The sequence below is a fragment of the Ruditapes philippinarum genome, unplaced genomic scaffold (assembly GCF_026571515.1).
Source record: "Ruditapes philippinarum isolate M1 unplaced genomic scaffold, ASM2657151v2 ctg550_1_1_1_1, whole genome shotgun sequence".
Taxonomy (NCBI): Eukaryota; Metazoa; Mollusca; class Bivalvia; order Venerida; family Veneridae; genus Ruditapes; species Ruditapes philippinarum.
The window spans coordinates 395,908-415,381 of NW_026854566.1; the positions used below are offsets into that span (position 1 = coordinate 395,908).

The following is a 19,474-nucleotide window of genomic DNA, read 5'->3' on the forward strand; positions in this document are numbered from 1 at the left end:
GTATTCCTGCCAAGTTTCATTAACATTGGCCTTGCGGTATCATAGAAGATGTCCTTAGAATATTTCAAATGTGGACGGACGACAGACGACGGACGCCATTTGGTTGGCCATCCTAAAAGCTCACCTGCACTTTGTGCAAGGTGAGCTAAAAAACCACTTACTTAAAGAGATTAACCTGACAATGTTGTAACTTAATAAATTGAAAACCATGTTTCATTATATGACATCAATACTGATTATTAAACACATTAGCAGCAAATATAAAACTCATTCAAAATAATCTGGATTAGGAAGGAAAAACCCATATTTGCAGAGTTCCGGAGTAACTCAAGTACTGCTATCATTATATCTATTTTTAGTGACTAACCTTCGTTGGAACCAGAGCAGACTAAGTACACCACCTATACCCATATCTTCTTTAAATATATCAGTTATAGGTATACCAGCATACAATAACTCATGTCCTCTTTCATCACATATACTTGTCATAAATGATGCAGGTTTACGTATTAAACCTAATTCCTGAAAAAAACAATCAAGTTTGATTACTTGTACATGTATTACTGTTATCTATTACAACAGCTGTTGGTAGGACAGCCTGCTCATCTATTCTCAGTGCCTGAAAATAATACAAGAGACTGGATAATGTAGAATTTTCTAAATTCAAAAGGGGCCATAATTATGTCAAAATCCAAGTCAGAGTTATCAGCCTTGAACATTTACCTCCTATTATGCTGTCAAATAGGTATGTAAAGTATTAACCAACTCCCTTCATTAGTTTTTGAGAGCTACCAACTTGTACCTTAAAACTTAACCACAGTGTCACCCATATGTCCTATTTCCCTATTCTTCAAAATAGTCGAGCTAAAAAAGGTTATGAGCCTTTTTTTAAATGCAATAAATTATCAGGGGCAATTGCGAAGTAATGAAGTGGAAGACTTACCCTTGCCCATGCAAAATCCATTGGAACTGTGGGTGGTGCCTGATCTGGTTTAGGAACTATAGTACCATCTTCTACCAAGCCATCATATACTTGTCTATAATAAAAAAAAAAAAAATTTTAACCAGAATGTTAAGCATGGGATATCAAGCATTACTATAACTGCTTAAACAAAGGCATGTATTTTGTATGCTACAAAATATTTCCCTTTATTTTTATTTAAGCTAAACTGCTTTAATTGAAATCAGTTGAGTGTCACGTCACTATGGCTAATCATTTATGATATCATGACCAGCATGAATTTAACAATATTAATTTTGATAAAAACAATAATATATTTTGGCTTGTTTGTGCTATAATTTTTCAATTAAACACTTGTATTTGTGTGAATCAATAAACGCAATCTATTTTTTTGTATTTATTTTATTTTTGTTAAATTTGTTGGCTTTTTCTAGCTCCTTAGTGAATAAAGAAGTATGAAGTATAAACTCTACAGCTATAGAACTGTACTCGCATAAACAACAACAAGAAATGCCCATACAATATTATAATATTCTCAACTATTCTTCACAATAAGAAAAGGGGAATAACTGTGAGAGTAACTTAAGAGTTGTGGGACCTGTGCCCAACAAGTTAGATGATCACAGAAAACAATCCCATGTGAAGTTTCAACCCATTCCCTTCAGTACTCTAACGTGCACGCAAAAAAGTTAACCAAAGTGTGGCACCAACACTGGGATAAGTGCAACAGTTCTTCCTATTCTTCTAATAATTAAGCTAAAACACAGTAAAGCATTTTTTTCTGTTACTTACTTAATTAAATGTCCTAATTCATCAAAACTTTTTGGTACATGTGCGCCTGCATCTTCTAGTGCCTTATTTTTTGCGACAGCAGTTTCTGCGTCAGCGTTGGCACATGAACCAGCATGGCCGAACTGTACATCAGATGTGAACATTTTAGCACATGTACCTATACACCAAGCCACTACAGGTTTTGTTACTCTGTTTTCAGACATAGCCTGTGTCAATCTATACTCCTCTACACCACCTACCTAGAAATAATAGAAAACAACCAAGTTATGTTTGAATATACCAAAAAGAAAATTTAAGTTTAAGTCAAATTTACACTGTAAGGTCATAGGAGGGCTTTCCTGCTTTACTGCTGGAGAACTCAGTAAGTCCTTGTAACTACAGATACCAAACCAACAGTGGTTAGGAGCTAGCAATTCTAAGTCCATGACTTTAACCATAGAGCCAGAGGCCCCCTTTATACATAATATGAAACACCATAATCATATCACTCAACATTTTCATCTAAATTGTGAAGATTACAAACAGTTTCCAACAAATCCACTTGTCAAACACACAGCTACTGCACAATGTGCTATTAAAAGTAAAATCTTAAGTTTTTGACAAAAAATTGAATGTATCATTATGGTAAAATTTAAATATTTATATATTATAAACTTACTTCACCAAGTAGAACTATCATTTTAACATCTGGATCATCTTGATATCTTAGTATGTGATCCATAAATGTTGTACCTGGGTATCTGAAACAAGAAACATTTACAGCATTTATGACAATCCGATTGTAAAATAGGTAACAAGGCAACAACTGGCCAACTTGATTGCTACTTAAAACATTTTATAGACGATTTCTGCATTTCAGAAACTATGTCATTAAGAGAAAATATTTCCTAAGGTGAAACATAGAAGTAAATAAACATATATTTATTGTGATATAAAACATTCTAGTCTTTTATAAATTGGTACTGGGGCTCATCAGCTATTGGCTAGATTTTCAAGGTTAAAAACCTTAACTTTACCCTTTACAAAACCATTCACTTATGATGAAAATCTAGATCAACCAAACACATGAATTATCGGAGGTCATCTTTGATATTGTTATTTGTTCTAAACGAATTTCCCAATTATTGAGTTAGATATTTTCCTACCTGTCTCCTCCAATGGCCACACCTTCATAGACACCATCTGTATTGAGGGCTATAATATTGTTGAGTTCATTAGACATACCCCCTGATCTTGATACATAGGCTACACTACCAGGACGGTACAGTTTGGAGGAGAGAATGTTGTCTAACATACCACCAGTGTTACCTATCTTAAAACAGCCAGGTTTAACACCACCTACCTGTAATAAAAACAAGTACATTTTTTCAAACTTATGCAAATAGTTTCGTACCTACAGTTCATCCTAGATAACTATAAAACATAAGTAAAAGTTTTTTAAAATACTTTGTTTCAAATACTCATAAAAAAAAATCTGAAGAACACAAAATGTTGAAAGCTAAAGAAAAGCATTTCTTTTTATTGAACTGATTATATATATTTTCTGATTATTTATATTTTTATATATATTTTCAGATACATGTATTAATAAAAAAGATAAAAGTGACAGCCAGTTTACACAAAACCAGTTTATACTTGTGTTTGTATTGTTTTTACGCTGATTGTTAAAAACACATTTGGTCATATCTCAGGAGGCCGGTCCTTTCCTGTTTAACTAATCAGTAATTACCAAATTTCTCTTAAAGTGACTGACAATTATTCTCAAATATTACTGAATCAGCTGTGAGAGACAAATTACCATTAGATTCAATATCATTAGATCAATTGTAACAGAGAAATTACCAATAACCCATGGATCAAACATGTGACCCAAGCTTACAGAGCACTTATTTTTTACAATCACTTACAAAACACTACAAAATAAATTTCTTTTTTCATAAATTCTCTTCAGAAAAAAAAGATATAAAAGGTATACATACTGTAGCTGGTCCTATAATGCTGACACCTTTCTCATTGGCAGTTTTTATCAACTTTCTAGTGAGATTCTCTGGGATGCCTTCTGCTATAATTGCTATGGTCCTAATCTGAAATACACACAAATATTTTATTCAAACTATGTTTCTTTCACTATTGCATATTTTCTCAGTTTCAAAGCATTTTCACAAATAAATGGTGGTGAATTCAGTTGAATTTATCATAGGATTTTTGTTGGATTATAAGTCACCGACATTAGTTTTTATGCCAACTTTCCAGCTTACTGGTGGAGGAAGACCTCAGGTGCCCTTCATGCATTATTTCAGGCACAACCAGCACATGAGTAGAACCACCAAACAAGGTGTATAGTTTCCTCACATGAAAGAATCCAAAAGTCCTTGCAGGATTCCAACCTATAAAAGGAAACCAGTCAACAGCCGAAAGCTCTCAGAAATTTGCTTAAAACTATCTATCAATCACCTAAATTGCTGTTCAATAACATCAAAAAGGAGACAATTCAAACTTTGTATAGTTTTCATAATATATATTAAAAGGAAGAAAATTGAAACTTTGTGTATGATTATAATATAATCAAAGGGGGACAATTCAAACTTTTAGCATAATTTAATATATTTAAAGGAAGACTGTTTAAGCTTTTTGTATTAGATTACCTGTGGGAATGTTAATGTTTCAGCTGTACTCTCGTAAGCTGATCTTAACGAGGCGAAGCTTACAAGTACATCAGCCTGGGGATGTTTCTTCATACAGTCGGCCATGTTTTTATAAACTGGTACCAGCACCTCTTTGTGACCCCAGTAAAATTTCTGTTTATGGTCACCTCTGAAAAAGAAATAAGAACTCTAAGAAGCCTAACTTAGCATCAAGTTACTGACAGGGTGTTCCGGTCTGAACAACTACATGAATGAATGAATGAATTAATGAATAAATTAATGAATGAAAAAGCTGGTTTAATTAATATTATTTCTAAACTTTTGAAATTGTAAATCGAGTGTAGAAAATTTCTTTAATGTGTGAATAATGTTTATTATTGCAATTGATTGATATTCTTAGTACAAATTGTTAACAGGGACATTACATAAACCTTTAAATCGTTAATGTATTTCAATGACATGTAACTCGAGCATTTGACAACAGATTGGTATCTCCTTGAACAAACAAACTGTCTTGCTAAAAGAAAACAAAACACTTTCATAAAAGTAATGAATAAACCATCAAACTGACAAATCTGGTATTTGATGCCAAAAATTTTCTATAAATAATGGGTGATCCATTGACTATAGTATTTTAGGTAACTTACGTGAATGGATAAATCATGGCGACCACAGACGGCTCTTTACGTGAACAAACATAGTCAAAATCCATCATTCCTTGCACAGCTCTCTGCTGCATGCCCCAAATGATTGCTTTAGTTCCCCTAGTAAACAGAGGTCTCGAGCTCATGCTCTCACTGAGGGCCACTATATCAGGAGGAGGGACTGAGCTGGACTGTTTAGTGAGATCGGCTGAGGATTCACGCCTACTTGGGACAGGTGAGGGCTGAAATTGTCAAAAGAAAGTGAAGTTATATTCAAATTCTACTAATTTGTTTATATAGCGAAATATATATGAAAAACAACAATATAACACCACCTTTGTGCAATAACCCATTTACTCCTACGTGTATTAAATTTTAATTGTGTCCACCCAAACTTGCACAAATACAGCAAACATCTCTCATCTAAATGTAAATATGGAAAATAAAAAAGACATTCTATTGCTATAATATGGTTATAACTATGAATATAACCAGTAGATAACATACAGTACATAACTTGTCCAAAATTCTCCAGAAGTTAGCAATACTTAGAGCAAAGTAAAAAGGAAATCAAATTAAGGTTTTGGTGCAAGAATGGCAGTCACACACACACATGGAAATAATGGGGAGCAAGATACAACAATTTGCACTAATTTATATGTTTTATCATTATGTTTATTTATCATTCTACAAATACTACTTGTATTACATGTGTAACTTACAAATACAAGTAGTATTAACTTAAAATTAACAACTGTGCATGTAATAAATATTTGATATTTCTTGTGGGTTTAAGCAAGTTTGATCACACATGGCAATTCATCTATGCCTCAAAGTGATATTGGTCAAAGTCAGACCAAGATAACTCTTATAATAATCCTAATTTAAAGAAACATATTACTAATACAAAAGAAAACAATAGACCAGGCAAAACGATTTTATTAGTGATAAGAATGCATCAAACAGCTGCATGCAAAGTCAAATGATATCCACAATTATGAAGGCAACAATTATATCATGCATTGTATAGACTATAAACTAGAAATGTGTCTACAGATGAACAGCTTGACAGACATACAAGGGCAAATCTAAATATCTCCCCCTCTAGGATACCTAAATAACACAAAAAATACTAAAACTATAAACTAGTTTTCAAAGCTTTCGTGCAAGAGATACAAAGTTGACAATACAGTGATATATATAAATACTCGGTGAAAATCACTCACAGTGCTCATAAATGTATAACACAAACTTATTATATTAGGTACAAGAATATTGATGATTTGAAGCAAGACAAATTGATCTTAATTATATCCCAATTAGTTCTAGCCGCAATGATGATTTGCCCATTTATGCCAGCAGTACACAGCTGAGCCAGCCTGTTCATCTGTGCTAGCATTATAAAACCTTTACAAGATCATTAAATAGTCAGCAGGTGAGGTTAAAAAAGAAAATCTTTTTTTGGTTGTGTCTTACAATATAGGTCATATGGAGACTTTCCAGCTTTAATGAGAAGGAATACCTAAGGTGCCCCTCTGTGCATTATTTCAGGCACAAACAGGCACCTGAGTGAAAACAGGCACCTGAGTTAAAGAAGAAATGATCCTTAAAAGTCTTGCTTAAATGCTCAAAATACAAAAGCTCAAAATCATATCACAACATACACCATTACCTGTGCACCCTGTAAAATTGAAAAAAATAGCAAATTATTTTTATTCCTTTAGTATGAAAACCTTATCATTTCTTTCATTTTATTTCATCTTATGATAATGATTTAGAAAAAAATAATTTGGCAAACATAGGGTTAAGATGTGACATCCATACAGGGGATGTGACACAAGTACCCAAAAACAAGACATCCATATTTCATATGTGACATCAGCAGCCAAACATTTTACATCAGTAGTTGAAATGTGACACCAATTACCCTAAATATGACATTAATATTTGAGATTTGACATTAGTTAATGAAAATATACCATCAAAATGTGGAGTGTGATAACAGTAACCCAAACAAGTGCTGTCGGTAGGACAGCAACACTCGACTATTCTTAGTGCTTGATAGTAAAAAAAAATGCTTGATACAATTACCTCCTCCTGTTTACAGGTTGGGGTCATGATGGTGAACAAGTGTGCAAAGTTTCAAAGCCATATATTAATGGACTTTGAAAATATTTGAACTATTACAAAAACTTTAACATAAATTCTAAGTCGAAAAAGGGGCATAATTCTGTCAAAATGCTTGATAGAGTTACCTCCTCCTGTCTACAGATTGGGGTCATGATGGTGAACAAGTGTGCAAAGTTTCAAAGCCATATGTCAATGGACTTTGAAAATATTTGAACTATTACAAAAACTTTAACTTAAATTCTAAGTCGAAAAAGGGGCATAATTCTGTCAAAATGCTTGATAGAGTTACCTCCTCCTGTCTACAGAATTGGGTCATGATGGTGAACAAGTGTGCAAAGTTTCAAAGCCATATGTCAATGGACTTTGAAAATATTTGAACTATTACAAAAACTTTAACATAAGTGGTTACGCCGACGCTCGGGTGACTACAATAGCTCTACTTATTCTTATTGAATAGTCGAGCTAAAAATGACATCAATACTTAAGATGTGACACTATTAATCCAATGTGTGATATCAATGCTACTGATGTGACATCAGAATTAAAGATGTAATATCAATGCTTGAAATGGTATGTCAGCAATCAGAACTGTGACATCAATGCTCAAGTTGTCTCACCAGTAACCTAAATATGACATCTACTCCATTCCCACTTAATCAGACATCAGAAATTTAATTTTTGACCAAAAAAAAACAATGACTTAGACTACAGCTGAGCTGTAAGCCTTATATTTAATTTCAACAAAATTCATTATTTTTATCAATTAATACACCTAAACTAAAATAATGGAAGAAACGTTTGACGTGTATTCTCTCCTTCTCTTGATTTCCTTGTTGTATTTTATTGTCTGTATGTTAGTCAATGATTTCAAATATAAAAAGACATTTTATAATATTTTTTAAGTAATTAAAACTCATTCTTTTCTTTTTCACAGTGCTTTAATTATCGCCATTTCACTGCAAGTAAAACATCCTAGCAATAAGAACACATTTAATTATCTTGTGTTCTAAGTTCTCCTGTTGTTGATGAAATCCTTCAATTTGGGTAAAATACTTAAAGAACTAGAAATGTGTCATCATGCCACGGATGCCCCCGCATGCAGCCAAAATTTCAGATGTTATTATATTTAGTTCCAAATTTGTTTGCACAAATTATTGTTTTCATTTTAAGTTCAAAGCCCTTAAAACTTTTCAATGTTAACACAAACCATTTTCATACAATGTTCAAGGCACTGAAATTATTCAGTCTTATCCTTTTGAAAATAGCATATTTCATATTTGTAGCCAAAATAATGGCTACATACATTTCCACAAAAGTATGTCAGTGCTGAAACTGAAAGTTCAAAATTTTATCCAATATTCAAGAAAGATAAGTTTGTCCAAAATCATTGAAACCACGACCAAATTCAAACTTAAACTGTCTATTCCTAAGATGTATCTATATTATTTTCAAAGTGAAAGGGACATAACTCTGCCAAAAAATCATCGAACCATGACCAAATTCCAACTTGACCTGCCCATTCCTTTGACATATCCATATGTCAAATTTGAGTTGAATATGTAACACTGTTGGGTAGATAATGAACAGAAACTGTAAATTTCATATTTTTTTTCAAAGTGAAAAGGGCATTACTCTGCCAAAAATTATTGAAACCATGACCAAATTCTAACTTGACCTTGGCATTCCAAAAAAAATATCAATATGTCAAATTTGAGTTGAATGTGTTGTACTGTTGGGGAGATAATAAACAGAAACTGAAAATTTCATATTATTTTCAAAGTAAAAGGAGCATAACTCTGCCAAAATTCATCGAACCATGACCAAATTCAAACTTGGCCTGTATTTTCTCATGACATATCCATATGTCAAATTTGAGTTGAATGTGTTGTACCGTTGGGGAGATAATGAACGGAAACTGAAAATTTCATATTATTTTCAAAGTAAAAGGGGCATAACTCTGCCAAAAATCATCGAATCATGACCTAATTCGAACTTGACCTGTATTTTCTCATGACATATCCATATGTCAAATTTGAGTTGAATGTGTTGTACGGTTGGGGAGATAATGAACGGAAACTGAAAATTTCATATTATTTTCAAAGTAAAAGGGGCATAACTCTGCCAAAAATCGTTGAACCATGACCAAATTCGAACTTGACCTGTATTTTCTCATGACATATCCATATGTCAAATTTGAATTGAATGTGTTGTACCGTTGGGGAGATAATGAACGGAAACTGAAAATTTCATATTATTTTCAAAGTAAAAGGGGCATAACTCTGCCAAAAATCATCGAACCATGACCAAATTCGAACTTGACCTGTATTTTTTCATGACATATCCATATGTCAAATTTGAGTTGAATATGTGCAACCGTTACTAAGATAATGAACGGAAACTGATGATGACGGAATGACAGAATGACAGAATGACGGAATGACGGAAGGACGGAATGACGGAAGGACGGAATGACGGAAGGACGGAATGACGGAAGGACGGAACAGGGTAACACTATATGCCCCGGCCATTACATGGCGGGGGCATAAAGAAAGAAACCAAGTTGTCAAAAGCAATATGTTACATACCCCTCCAGTAGCTGTTGGCAGAAGGAAGTTGGCAGTGGTTGGCATGGGTTTTGGATCAGTGGGTATATCTCTCTTGCCCAGCGCCATACTGACTATAGCTGTCATGTGGGTCTCGGGTCCAAACACATGAATAGGTACACCTAGTGTGTCACCTGAAAAAATGGAGATTTTTAAAAATGATTAAGTATTTTCAATATTATATTTTCAGTTTATGTTTGTTTTCCAGGTCACAAGTTTACATGTTGATTCATTTGTTGATTTTTCTGTTCATGGTTTATATTCCGTTTTAAGTGTTTCTATTCATAATTGTTCACGTGTTGTTGTTTTTTTGCGGATCAATTTGACATTGTCAGTTGTTTTGTTTATTGGTTTTTGAGGCAAAACAAAACAGCTAAGATTTGTTTTTTCATTTCAGCACTATTCAGTTTTGGAAGGTCATTGATTCTATTCTATTTAAAATCATGGCCTGAAATAATACATGGAAGGGGGCACAAGGGGTCATCATAAACAACAACAGCTGAAGTTTAAACATTACTTACTTTAGTCGGATTATGAAGAACACTTTAACTTATTTAAACCTCTTTCTAGTCCACTTACTGGAACATGGCTGTGACCAAATCAGGACTCAAACCCATGACCCATGAGTTGAGAAGCCAAAACCTTTACCACTAGGCCATCACTTCTTTAAAAGCTCAAATTTCACTCTCTTGAAATTAAACATTCATCAGTGATCACATGTATCACCTCATGATAGCCAATTGCATGTTGCAGCTACTGTGTAGCAGAAGACACAAAAATCATTCATAGGCCAAAACGCTGCTCTGTAGCAGACGACACAAAAATGGGTTCAGATCACAGGCAAAGATCACTTACCAAGTTCTCTCATAATCCTAAGACCTTCCTGGTAGTTAGGCCCCGCTCTTCTTACATATATAACAACATTGCCTTCTATTAATTTCTGCTGGAATTCTCGTAATGCTCTCACAATACCCTAAAAATATAGAACTACAACATGTATGACAATCTTAAATGACCTTATATCAATGGTATCAAAATGTAAACAAAAGATGTTATTATATTACAAAACAGAAAGAATTAACATAGGGTTAATTTTCAATTCTGATTTTGTATGTTATTAGTAGAAAAGTGAGAAAAATTTGTACACAAAATGTAATTCTGACAAATCAACCAGGTCATTAGTATCTGGCAACTAAATACAAGTGATTATCAACCCTAATTTTAAAATGTGTGTTTAAATTACAAACATCTTATACTAAAACAGGGTGAATGAATCAAGGAAAATGTTTAATTTCTTTGTAAGCTCTTTATCACTATTATCCATCTGCCACCTACATACTACCGCTCTGTCGTACAACAGTTCTTTAAAACAACAAATTAACTTTTGTCTTGCTTATATTTACACATTGGATATTGGCATAATTCATTTGAACATACTGGTATAATTGTATCCAGCCAACATTAATGTATTGGCATTATAGTACCTAGCCAACTTTTAAACACATTGTACTAGGCCTATATTTACATTTTGAACAATTATAACTAGCCAACATAACCATCATTTTCATACTGGGACATAATTGTCACACAAAGAAAAACTTGTGTTTTATCCATGAATAAAATTAACCTTTTAGTCAGAGCTAGGAAGGGTCAGCTTGTCTAAAATGTTATCTTACAAAACTTGTAAACTGAACCATTGTGAAATCTGATTTTTATATTGTACAAATTATCCACATAGAGTTTAATTAATAGCTTTCTTCTGGAAACAACATTGAACAAAAGCACAGAAACATAGTTTTTTATCATCTAACAAAGCCACGCCCCTTGTTATCTATACACACACCTTTTTTAAAAACAATTTCCTGTCCTTATTTTTACCTTGGAAAAATTTTCAGGAAAATATTTCTCATGAAACTAGAAAACTTTATTGTACATTAATTTTAATTTAATGATATTTGTATATTACCAAAACAGAAATAGCTCCATATGTATTACAAACTTTCTGAAAATACAAACCTGTTCACTGTGAGTGTATATAAGGAAGCTTTTAAAATTGATATAAGATGGAACATTTTGTAACACATCAACTTTTACAATGCTTAACTTGATGCCTGCTGATGCCACTTATAAAACTCATTTGACTTGTGCAGAACACAATCATTCACAACATCTGTGTTGTCTGATCATGGTCTGCACTGTTTGCTACTCAATCAATACTAATAATTATTTTGAAAATATGCCTAAAGATGATGAACGAAAGATGGATAAGTTAATGAAGTTCAGAGATTTTATCTAAAACAAACCTGACAACACACAAATTAACCCTTTTTATGCTAAATCCTCCCTATAAATGATGAATATCTGTCAAGAATGTGAGATGGACAAGTCCATTTATGATATTATGGGTGGTAAGGGTTAATGTTTATAATGATCTTGTCTTATTTTAAATTTGGAACAGTCCATTAGCCAATGTGAAATGGGAGGGGGTGGGGGGTGACATAAATGTGTTGGTGGCTGGCCTCACTCAATATTGAAAGCTTAAGCATGTCACTACTGGCTGAAATAATTGAAGAGTACATCAATTATTTAGATTATTCTCCTTACACTTTGTTAGATAACGAATAACACAATGCACCCATATACTAATTCAACAATGTACATGTACTTTAAAACCATGAGGTATCATAAACAAAGTTGTAGGGCAACTCGCTTGACTATTTCTCAAAGCCTGATAGTAAAACAAGAGCCAGGATAATACAGAAATTTGAAAGTTCAAAAAGGCCAATAATTCTGTCAAAATCCATGTTAGAGTTATGGACCTTCAACAGTGCCCTCCTTTAGTGCTCTCTTAAATAAGTGTGTGAAGTTTCAGTTGTTTTTGAGATACCAACTTGCATGCAAAATTTTTACTACAGTGTAACGCCGAAACCAAAACCGGTGCCTTAGTGAGTATCAATAGCTCTCACTATTCTTTTTGTTGTCGAGCTAATAACTGCATGAATAGGTTACACTTACAATCAAGAGTTTTTCATTATTTCAATTATCAGGCAATATGACAGACAAGTTGTCTTGAGATAATTGACTGCAAAATCAATATATATAATTGGTGGGGCACTAATTTTCATGGTTAAGGTTGATCCACGAATTTCAGATACAACAAATTTTTTGTTTTTTCTTAAGATTTTACTTTTTTGGGGGGCAAAAAACCAGATAATTCATGAATTACAAAACCCCACCAACATGTCCCTTTTTACAAAACCATGAAATTTCATGCCAACTAAATTAAGTGAATTGACAGTATTCAATACTGCCAAGATTTTCATTTTTCTTTCATTTTGTATTGCTAAGTTAACAGAGTTACTTTATTAAGTATTCCACACAATGAAGTTATAATCACTCAAAACTGCTCTCATTTTTAATTCAAAACAGTCATTCAATATAGTTTCTAAACTACATAGCTTCAATAACAGAAATATTGTAGATGCGTTTCTCAATATAAATTCACTTTAAAACAATAAAAACTTACCTTAAATGTTGCAGCAACATTTGTGAAGTTTGCAATACCTCCCCCAATAATCAAAATCTTCCCTGAAAAATAATTTATCTTATATTCAAATTTTAAACTATATGTTATTTATATACTTATAAATTAAATATTAAGAAATATATATTTAATTCATATTTTCATTTTCTGTATTTTTACTGTAAAAATTAATTTTTTGATTGTAGTCAAAATATTCTGTTTCTTTTAAGGTATCTTCCATGACTACTTTCTTCTAAATTTAGCCCATACACAAAATTAATAGGGAAACCTTTCAAATCATAAGATCAAAAAAGAGAAAAGGTACAATGTATATAACAAACAGAAAATTCAAGTTAACTACAGAAAAAACTTAAATATCCTCTATCTATCTAAATTGTCTTTTCTGCACTGTAAAGGTTAGGTATAGCAACTTTCCAAGGAATATGTTTCAAGGCACATTTGGGTAGTATGTAGACTTGTGTGCAAATTCCAGATCAATCACTCACCCTGTTGTCCCAGAATCATAATTAATCTTGCAAAATATTGATTTTTTTGTTTTTTCCTCTTTTTTTGTTGATATTGCTGTAAAATATTAAAATACCATTTGGGTGTTTCTCCTGGGTCATCAGGGACAGTAAAGTTTTAGCATATTCGTATGTCTGCTGTTCACTGGGAGCTCCTGAATATTCCCCATAGTTTGCTAGTTCATTGGCTCCGTCCAGGTCACATATTGTATCTCTAAAAATTTATACGAAAACGGAATGAGGACAGGATAAAATCATGAAGAGTCTAGTTTGTGTACAGCTTTTATAAAATTGTGAACAAAAAATACATACTCTTATTGAATTCATATCACGTAAATAAAAACCCAACAGTTTCTATCAATTACGCTTGAACACTTTCTCATTGGTTCAGATGAGAGTTTATAACACCTGCTGTACTTAACTGCATTCAGCTATGCAGTCTTGAAAATGTCCTATCACAAATATTAGTATATACATTTTAAATGAAAATCAGAGATAGAAACAACGCCAGTAGAATTTAAAATATCTATATCATAAACATGTTTCAACTTGACACTACTTCACAGCAATGAATATATAATAAACAATGAAAATGACTTTTAGAACATCTAAAGGAAGCATATACATTGATTGGCACAACACAACGTATACTTACGCATAAATTACTGAAGCTCCGCCTCCTGCCACCATTGTCCATATTCTTCCTGCTTTGTTCAGAATTGTTAACTTTAGAGACGCCCCACTTTTCGCATCTAATTCTGCTATATATGCTTCCTGGAAAAAAATATGTTTAATTTTTTTTATATAACTAAACATTAACCAATAAAGGTGATAATAAATCCTATGCAACAAGATAAAAGTAAACAAACATAAAAAGGTCAATGACAATACATAGTTCATCATTTATTTCCACCTTTCGCTTAAGACAGTAGCTTCATAAGAATAGTTACTCAAAATAGTTAGTAAATAAGAGAGTAAATAAGATGCCCTGTTCATTAGTACTGTCTTTGCAAAGTCAATACCAGTGATTGAAATGTATAAAACTTATGATAATGGACTGTAAAAGATGTTATTTAAGTATTTTGTTATCAAATTTCGTAAAACTAATATTAGAATCTTCCAGATTTAAATCCATACAAGTTCATAGAACAGAATTAATGAGCATGCTTTAAACTTGAGCAATTTAGTAACTCAAATGTCTATAGAAAACATCTTCATGGTTTGTTTCAAGAATCCATGTCTCTTTAATGTTGCCTTTAACCAACAAATGCTCAATTAATATCACCACCTTCATTTTCTAAATCAGTATCACTTCCTCACATGAAAAAGTAAACAATGCCTATCAAAATTTTAACCCTCACAGGTTAGGGGCATGTATTTCCAAGTAAGACACCTTCATAACTTTCATGATCGATGTCGTCCACAATAAATACTATATTCCTATGTTACCTGAAAACGCGCACTGATCATTCTTACCTCTGGGAGAGCATCTCTACCAAATGGAGGAGGGAACTCAATATCTCCCCACTGTGCTTTACAAAGATATTCTGCACATTGGTCAATCTTAGCTGCCAGATCCAGCACATAAACATTGCCACCTGTCACCACTGTACACAAATAAAAAGAGAAAAAAAACATAAAGTTTTAACCCTGCACATGCTGTATTTCTATAGTTTCTATTTTTAGAACTTTTTAGTCTGAGTTTTGAGGATATCACAATGAAAATTTTGAAGTTTATCAATCAACAGTATAAAGCCTGGTCTGATTGCAAACACCTAGCACAATACTGATGGCAAAGGCTAATCATGCAAATATTTTACTGCCTACACAGAACTAGTATTGTATTTTTGCAATATACAATCACAATGTTATTTTTTTTTAGATTTTTGGGGATTTCTTTTCAACTAAATTTAAAATTGACAGTAGCAGTACTTCACAGAAAATATTAAATTAAAAGCTAGCGAATTTCATTTTTTATTAATAACTAAGAAGAATGCAGATTGTTTGTCACTCAAGGGGACTTAAGTATATTTTAAACAGTAAACAATTTTTTTTTTTTTTAAATTAGATGGGAATAAACACAATATATATTGAACAAGTCTGAAGGCAACTCCATTTTTACAACAGGTCACTAAACATAATCCTGTTTTCATATTTACAGATGATGAGTCGACATATTTGACCATCTGTCTTTAAACATTGCATTGTATATGTTCAAACAATGACATAAAAATCTATAGTCCGATACCAGGCAATCACAAGCTGTCACTGTAAGCATCTAAAATTCGTTCTCTTATAGTCTATTTCAATAATAAAACATCATCATTTCTCTAAATCTGTCTTTATGCATAGATCCCTGATCTGTCTAATTCTAATGATCATATTAGTGGATACAATAAGAATTATACCAAAACATATTTGTTCACAAAAGGGCACATGTCAATGTTGGTGGTTAAATCTATTGTTATTCAAATGAAAGGTCAGAATATGAAATAAGCACATAAAGTAGAAATATAACCTTCTGTGGCAAGCTGAACAGTATCTTATACTTCAAAAACAAAACTTTTTATAATACAAGAGCTGTCTGTAGGACAGCACGCTCGACTATTCTATGTGCTTGATAGTAAAAGAGCCTTGATAATGTTAATTTTTTTAAGTTCACAAAAGGGCTAATTTTTTTTTATAAATTCATGTTATAGGCCTTAGAGAGAGTCTAATTATACAGTATTGGCTTGACTATTCGGAAGGTAATGTCACAAGGGTGTTTTATTGAGTATAATAATACTAATTACCTATGAATACATAAATTTGACAGAAAAGGTACAAAGGCTTTTTATTAAGATGTTTTATCAAGTAAATCACTGCTTTATTATTATGAATGCATAAAATTGTCCCAAAAAAGGCACAAACCCTTCAGTAGTTATTGAGATAACAGCTTACAAGCAAAACTTTACCATAAATTTCTAAGTTGAAAAAGGGGAGAAAAATCAGCCTAAATGCAAGATAGAATTATGGATCTTTGTCAGTGACCTACAATTATGACCCTAAATGCATATGTGAAGTTTAAATAAATATCTTTAATAGTTATTGAGATATGTAAAACTTGCATGTAAACATTAAACAAGAGACTAAGTAGAAAAGGGATATGAATCAGCCTCCAATTATGACCCTAAGTGCATGTGTAAAGTTTCAAGTAAATATCTTTGAAGACCTTTAAACCAAAATTTCTAAGTTTCAAAGGGGCAAATAATTCTGCAAATATTGCAGGCAGAGTTATGCAATTTTGCAAACTGATGTACATTGTTACTATAAAAAAAGTATTTTAAATTTCAATTGAATATCTCAAGCAATAAATTGAGATATTTGACTTAACAAAAACACTTTAACCAAAATTTCTAAGTTCCAAAGGGGCATAATTCTGTCAATATTGTAGGCAGAGTTATCCAACTTGTCAATCTGATGATGTACCTTGTTACTATAAATAAGTATTGTAAGTTTCAATTGAATATCTCGAGCAATAATTGAGATATTTGAATTTACAAAAAACTTAAACCAAAATTTCTAAGTTAAAAAGGGGCATAATTCTGTCAATATTGTAGGCAGAGTTATCCAACTTGTCAATCTGATGTACCTTGTTACTATAAAAGTATTGTAAGTTTCAATTGAATATCTCAAGCAATAATTGAGATATTTGAATTTACAAAAAACTTAAACCAAAATTTCTAAGTTAAAAAGGGGCATAATTCTGTCAATATTGTAGGCAGAGTTATCCAACTTGTCAATCTGATGTACCTTGTTACTATAAATAAGTATTGTAAGTTTCAATTGAATATCTCAAGTAATAATTGAGATATTTGACTTTACAAAAAACTTTAACCAAAATTTCTAAGTTAAAAAGGGGCATAATTCTGTCAATATTGTAGGCAGAGTTATCCAACTTGTCAATCTGATGTACCTTGTTACTATAAATAAGTATTGTAAGTTTCAATTGAATATCTCAAGTAATAATTGAGATATTTGACTTTACAAAAAACTTTAACCAAAATTTCTAAGTTAAAAAGGGGCATAATTCTGTCAATATTGTAGGCAGAGTTATCCAACTTGTCAATCTGATGTACCTTGTTACTATAAATAAGTATTGTAAGTTTCAATTGAATATCTCAAGTAATAATTGAGATATTTGACTTTACAAAAAACTTTAACCAACACAGACGCCGACGCGGACGCTGACGCCGACGCTGACGCCGACGCCGGGGCGACTACAATAGCTCTCATATTCTTCGAATAGTCGAGCTAAAAATGGATTAAATAGACAGCCATAATAGATAATCAAATACAATACAGTGGCAATGTGGTGGAGTGGATAACATGTCGGACAAGTAATCTTAGAATCTCTAGCTGCATAGGTTCGAACCCTGTTAGGGACAAGCCGTTGTTTCTCTGAACAAGGAACTTTACATTCACTGCTTACTCCTGGTGCATGGAACAGATTCGAGAGTGCAAAGTTTATAGCTCCCTACAAGTGAACTAAAATAAATTCTGTATGCACTAAATTCTAAATACAGTTCTCACCTAGTGGGTTTATCTCCATGTATGTGAAAAAAAGATCCTTGTAGACTTTATACAGGCTTGTGATAAAAGTAGTCAATATTCTGAAAGCAAGAAATATACTTTAAATAAGGTGTTGTTAATATTATAAACATAATCATCACATTTTAACCCATTACTTCATGAGCATTTTGTGAAAAATGGCTGTTTTCATTGAAAAGTCTCCCGTTACAAGTTAAAATTGCTATAATACTATAAAAACTGCTTCAACACTAATCAAACTTGGCACAGATGTTGACTGGACCATTGCCCTTGCAACAACATGCTCAGGCTTAAATTTTCTGTTACCATGGCAACGAGGGGACATCTCAAAATTGCCAAAAATCACTATTTTGCGTTGATTTTTTCCATCAAAATTGATTTCAAAGTGCTGCAACTTCTCAATGGATTGAGATAGAGTCAAATGCTTTTCAGCGTTGGTTACACGTTACCTTATGATCAATCTGGGGTCATTTACAGCCCATCACAAGTCCAAAATTTTCTTGGCGATGAGGGGGACTCCGCCCCCCTTCAAACCCCCCAAACAGAAGGGGGCACATCCCCCTTCTGGCAACCCCCTCATGTATCTTTATGTTGGGGGGCGCGCGCCGAAAAAGAGGTCACTTTTTTTAACAACATTTCTCAAACAAAAACAAGTGTTGGGGGCCTAAATAAGGCATTTTTTCATCATTTGAGACAACAAAAAGGGGGGGGGGGTGAAAAAGGCGTTAAAAGGCGTGTAAATATGAAGTAATGGGTTAACAGAAAATGATGAAAATACTTGAAATTACCTTAATCGTGTTTTTCATGTTTAAACATGGCTGTCATATAAATTTGAAGAAAAATTGTTGTTTTGTAGATTTTTTTATTTTTTTCATTAACCCATTACTTCATGAGCATTTTTGTGAAAAATGGGCTGTTTTTCATTGAAAAGTCTCCCGTTACAAGTTCAAATTGCTATAATACTATAAAAACTGCTTCAACACTGATCAAACTTGGCACAAATGTTGACTGGACCATTGCCCTTGCAACAAACATGCTCAGGCTTAAATTTTCTGTTACCAT

General features: G+C 32.6%; 1 protein-coding gene across 1 annotated transcript in view; it reads right to left on the reverse strand.

Annotated features, from left to right (window-relative positions):
- The window catches only part of LOC132740487 (ATP-citrate synthase-like), a 47,877-nt gene that overhangs the window by 7,132 nt on the left and 21,271 nt on the right, over positions 1 to 19,474 (reverse strand). The window contains exons 6-20 of the mRNA XM_060728399.1: positions 18,395 to 18,474; positions 15,299 to 15,429; positions 14,478 to 14,596; positions 13,900 to 14,036; positions 13,302 to 13,363; positions 10,631 to 10,748; positions 9,758 to 9,909; positions 5,046 to 5,284; positions 4,399 to 4,567; positions 3,733 to 3,837; positions 2,899 to 3,095; positions 2,412 to 2,493; positions 1,754 to 1,992; positions 944 to 1,037; positions 368 to 522 (exon numbers count right to left, since the gene is read on the reverse strand). Coding sequence (XP_060584382.1) covers positions 368 to 522; positions 944 to 1,037; positions 1,754 to 1,992; positions 2,412 to 2,493; positions 2,899 to 3,095; positions 3,733 to 3,837; positions 4,399 to 4,567; positions 5,046 to 5,284; positions 9,758 to 9,909; positions 10,631 to 10,748; positions 13,302 to 13,363; positions 13,900 to 14,036; positions 14,478 to 14,596; positions 15,299 to 15,429; positions 18,395 to 18,474 — 2,079 coding nt within the window. The remainder of the gene's footprint in view (positions 1 to 367; positions 523 to 943; positions 1,038 to 1,753; positions 1,993 to 2,411; positions 2,494 to 2,898; positions 3,096 to 3,732; positions 3,838 to 4,398; positions 4,568 to 5,045; positions 5,285 to 9,757; positions 9,910 to 10,630; positions 10,749 to 13,301; positions 13,364 to 13,899; positions 14,037 to 14,477; positions 14,597 to 15,298; positions 15,430 to 18,394; positions 18,475 to 19,474) is intronic.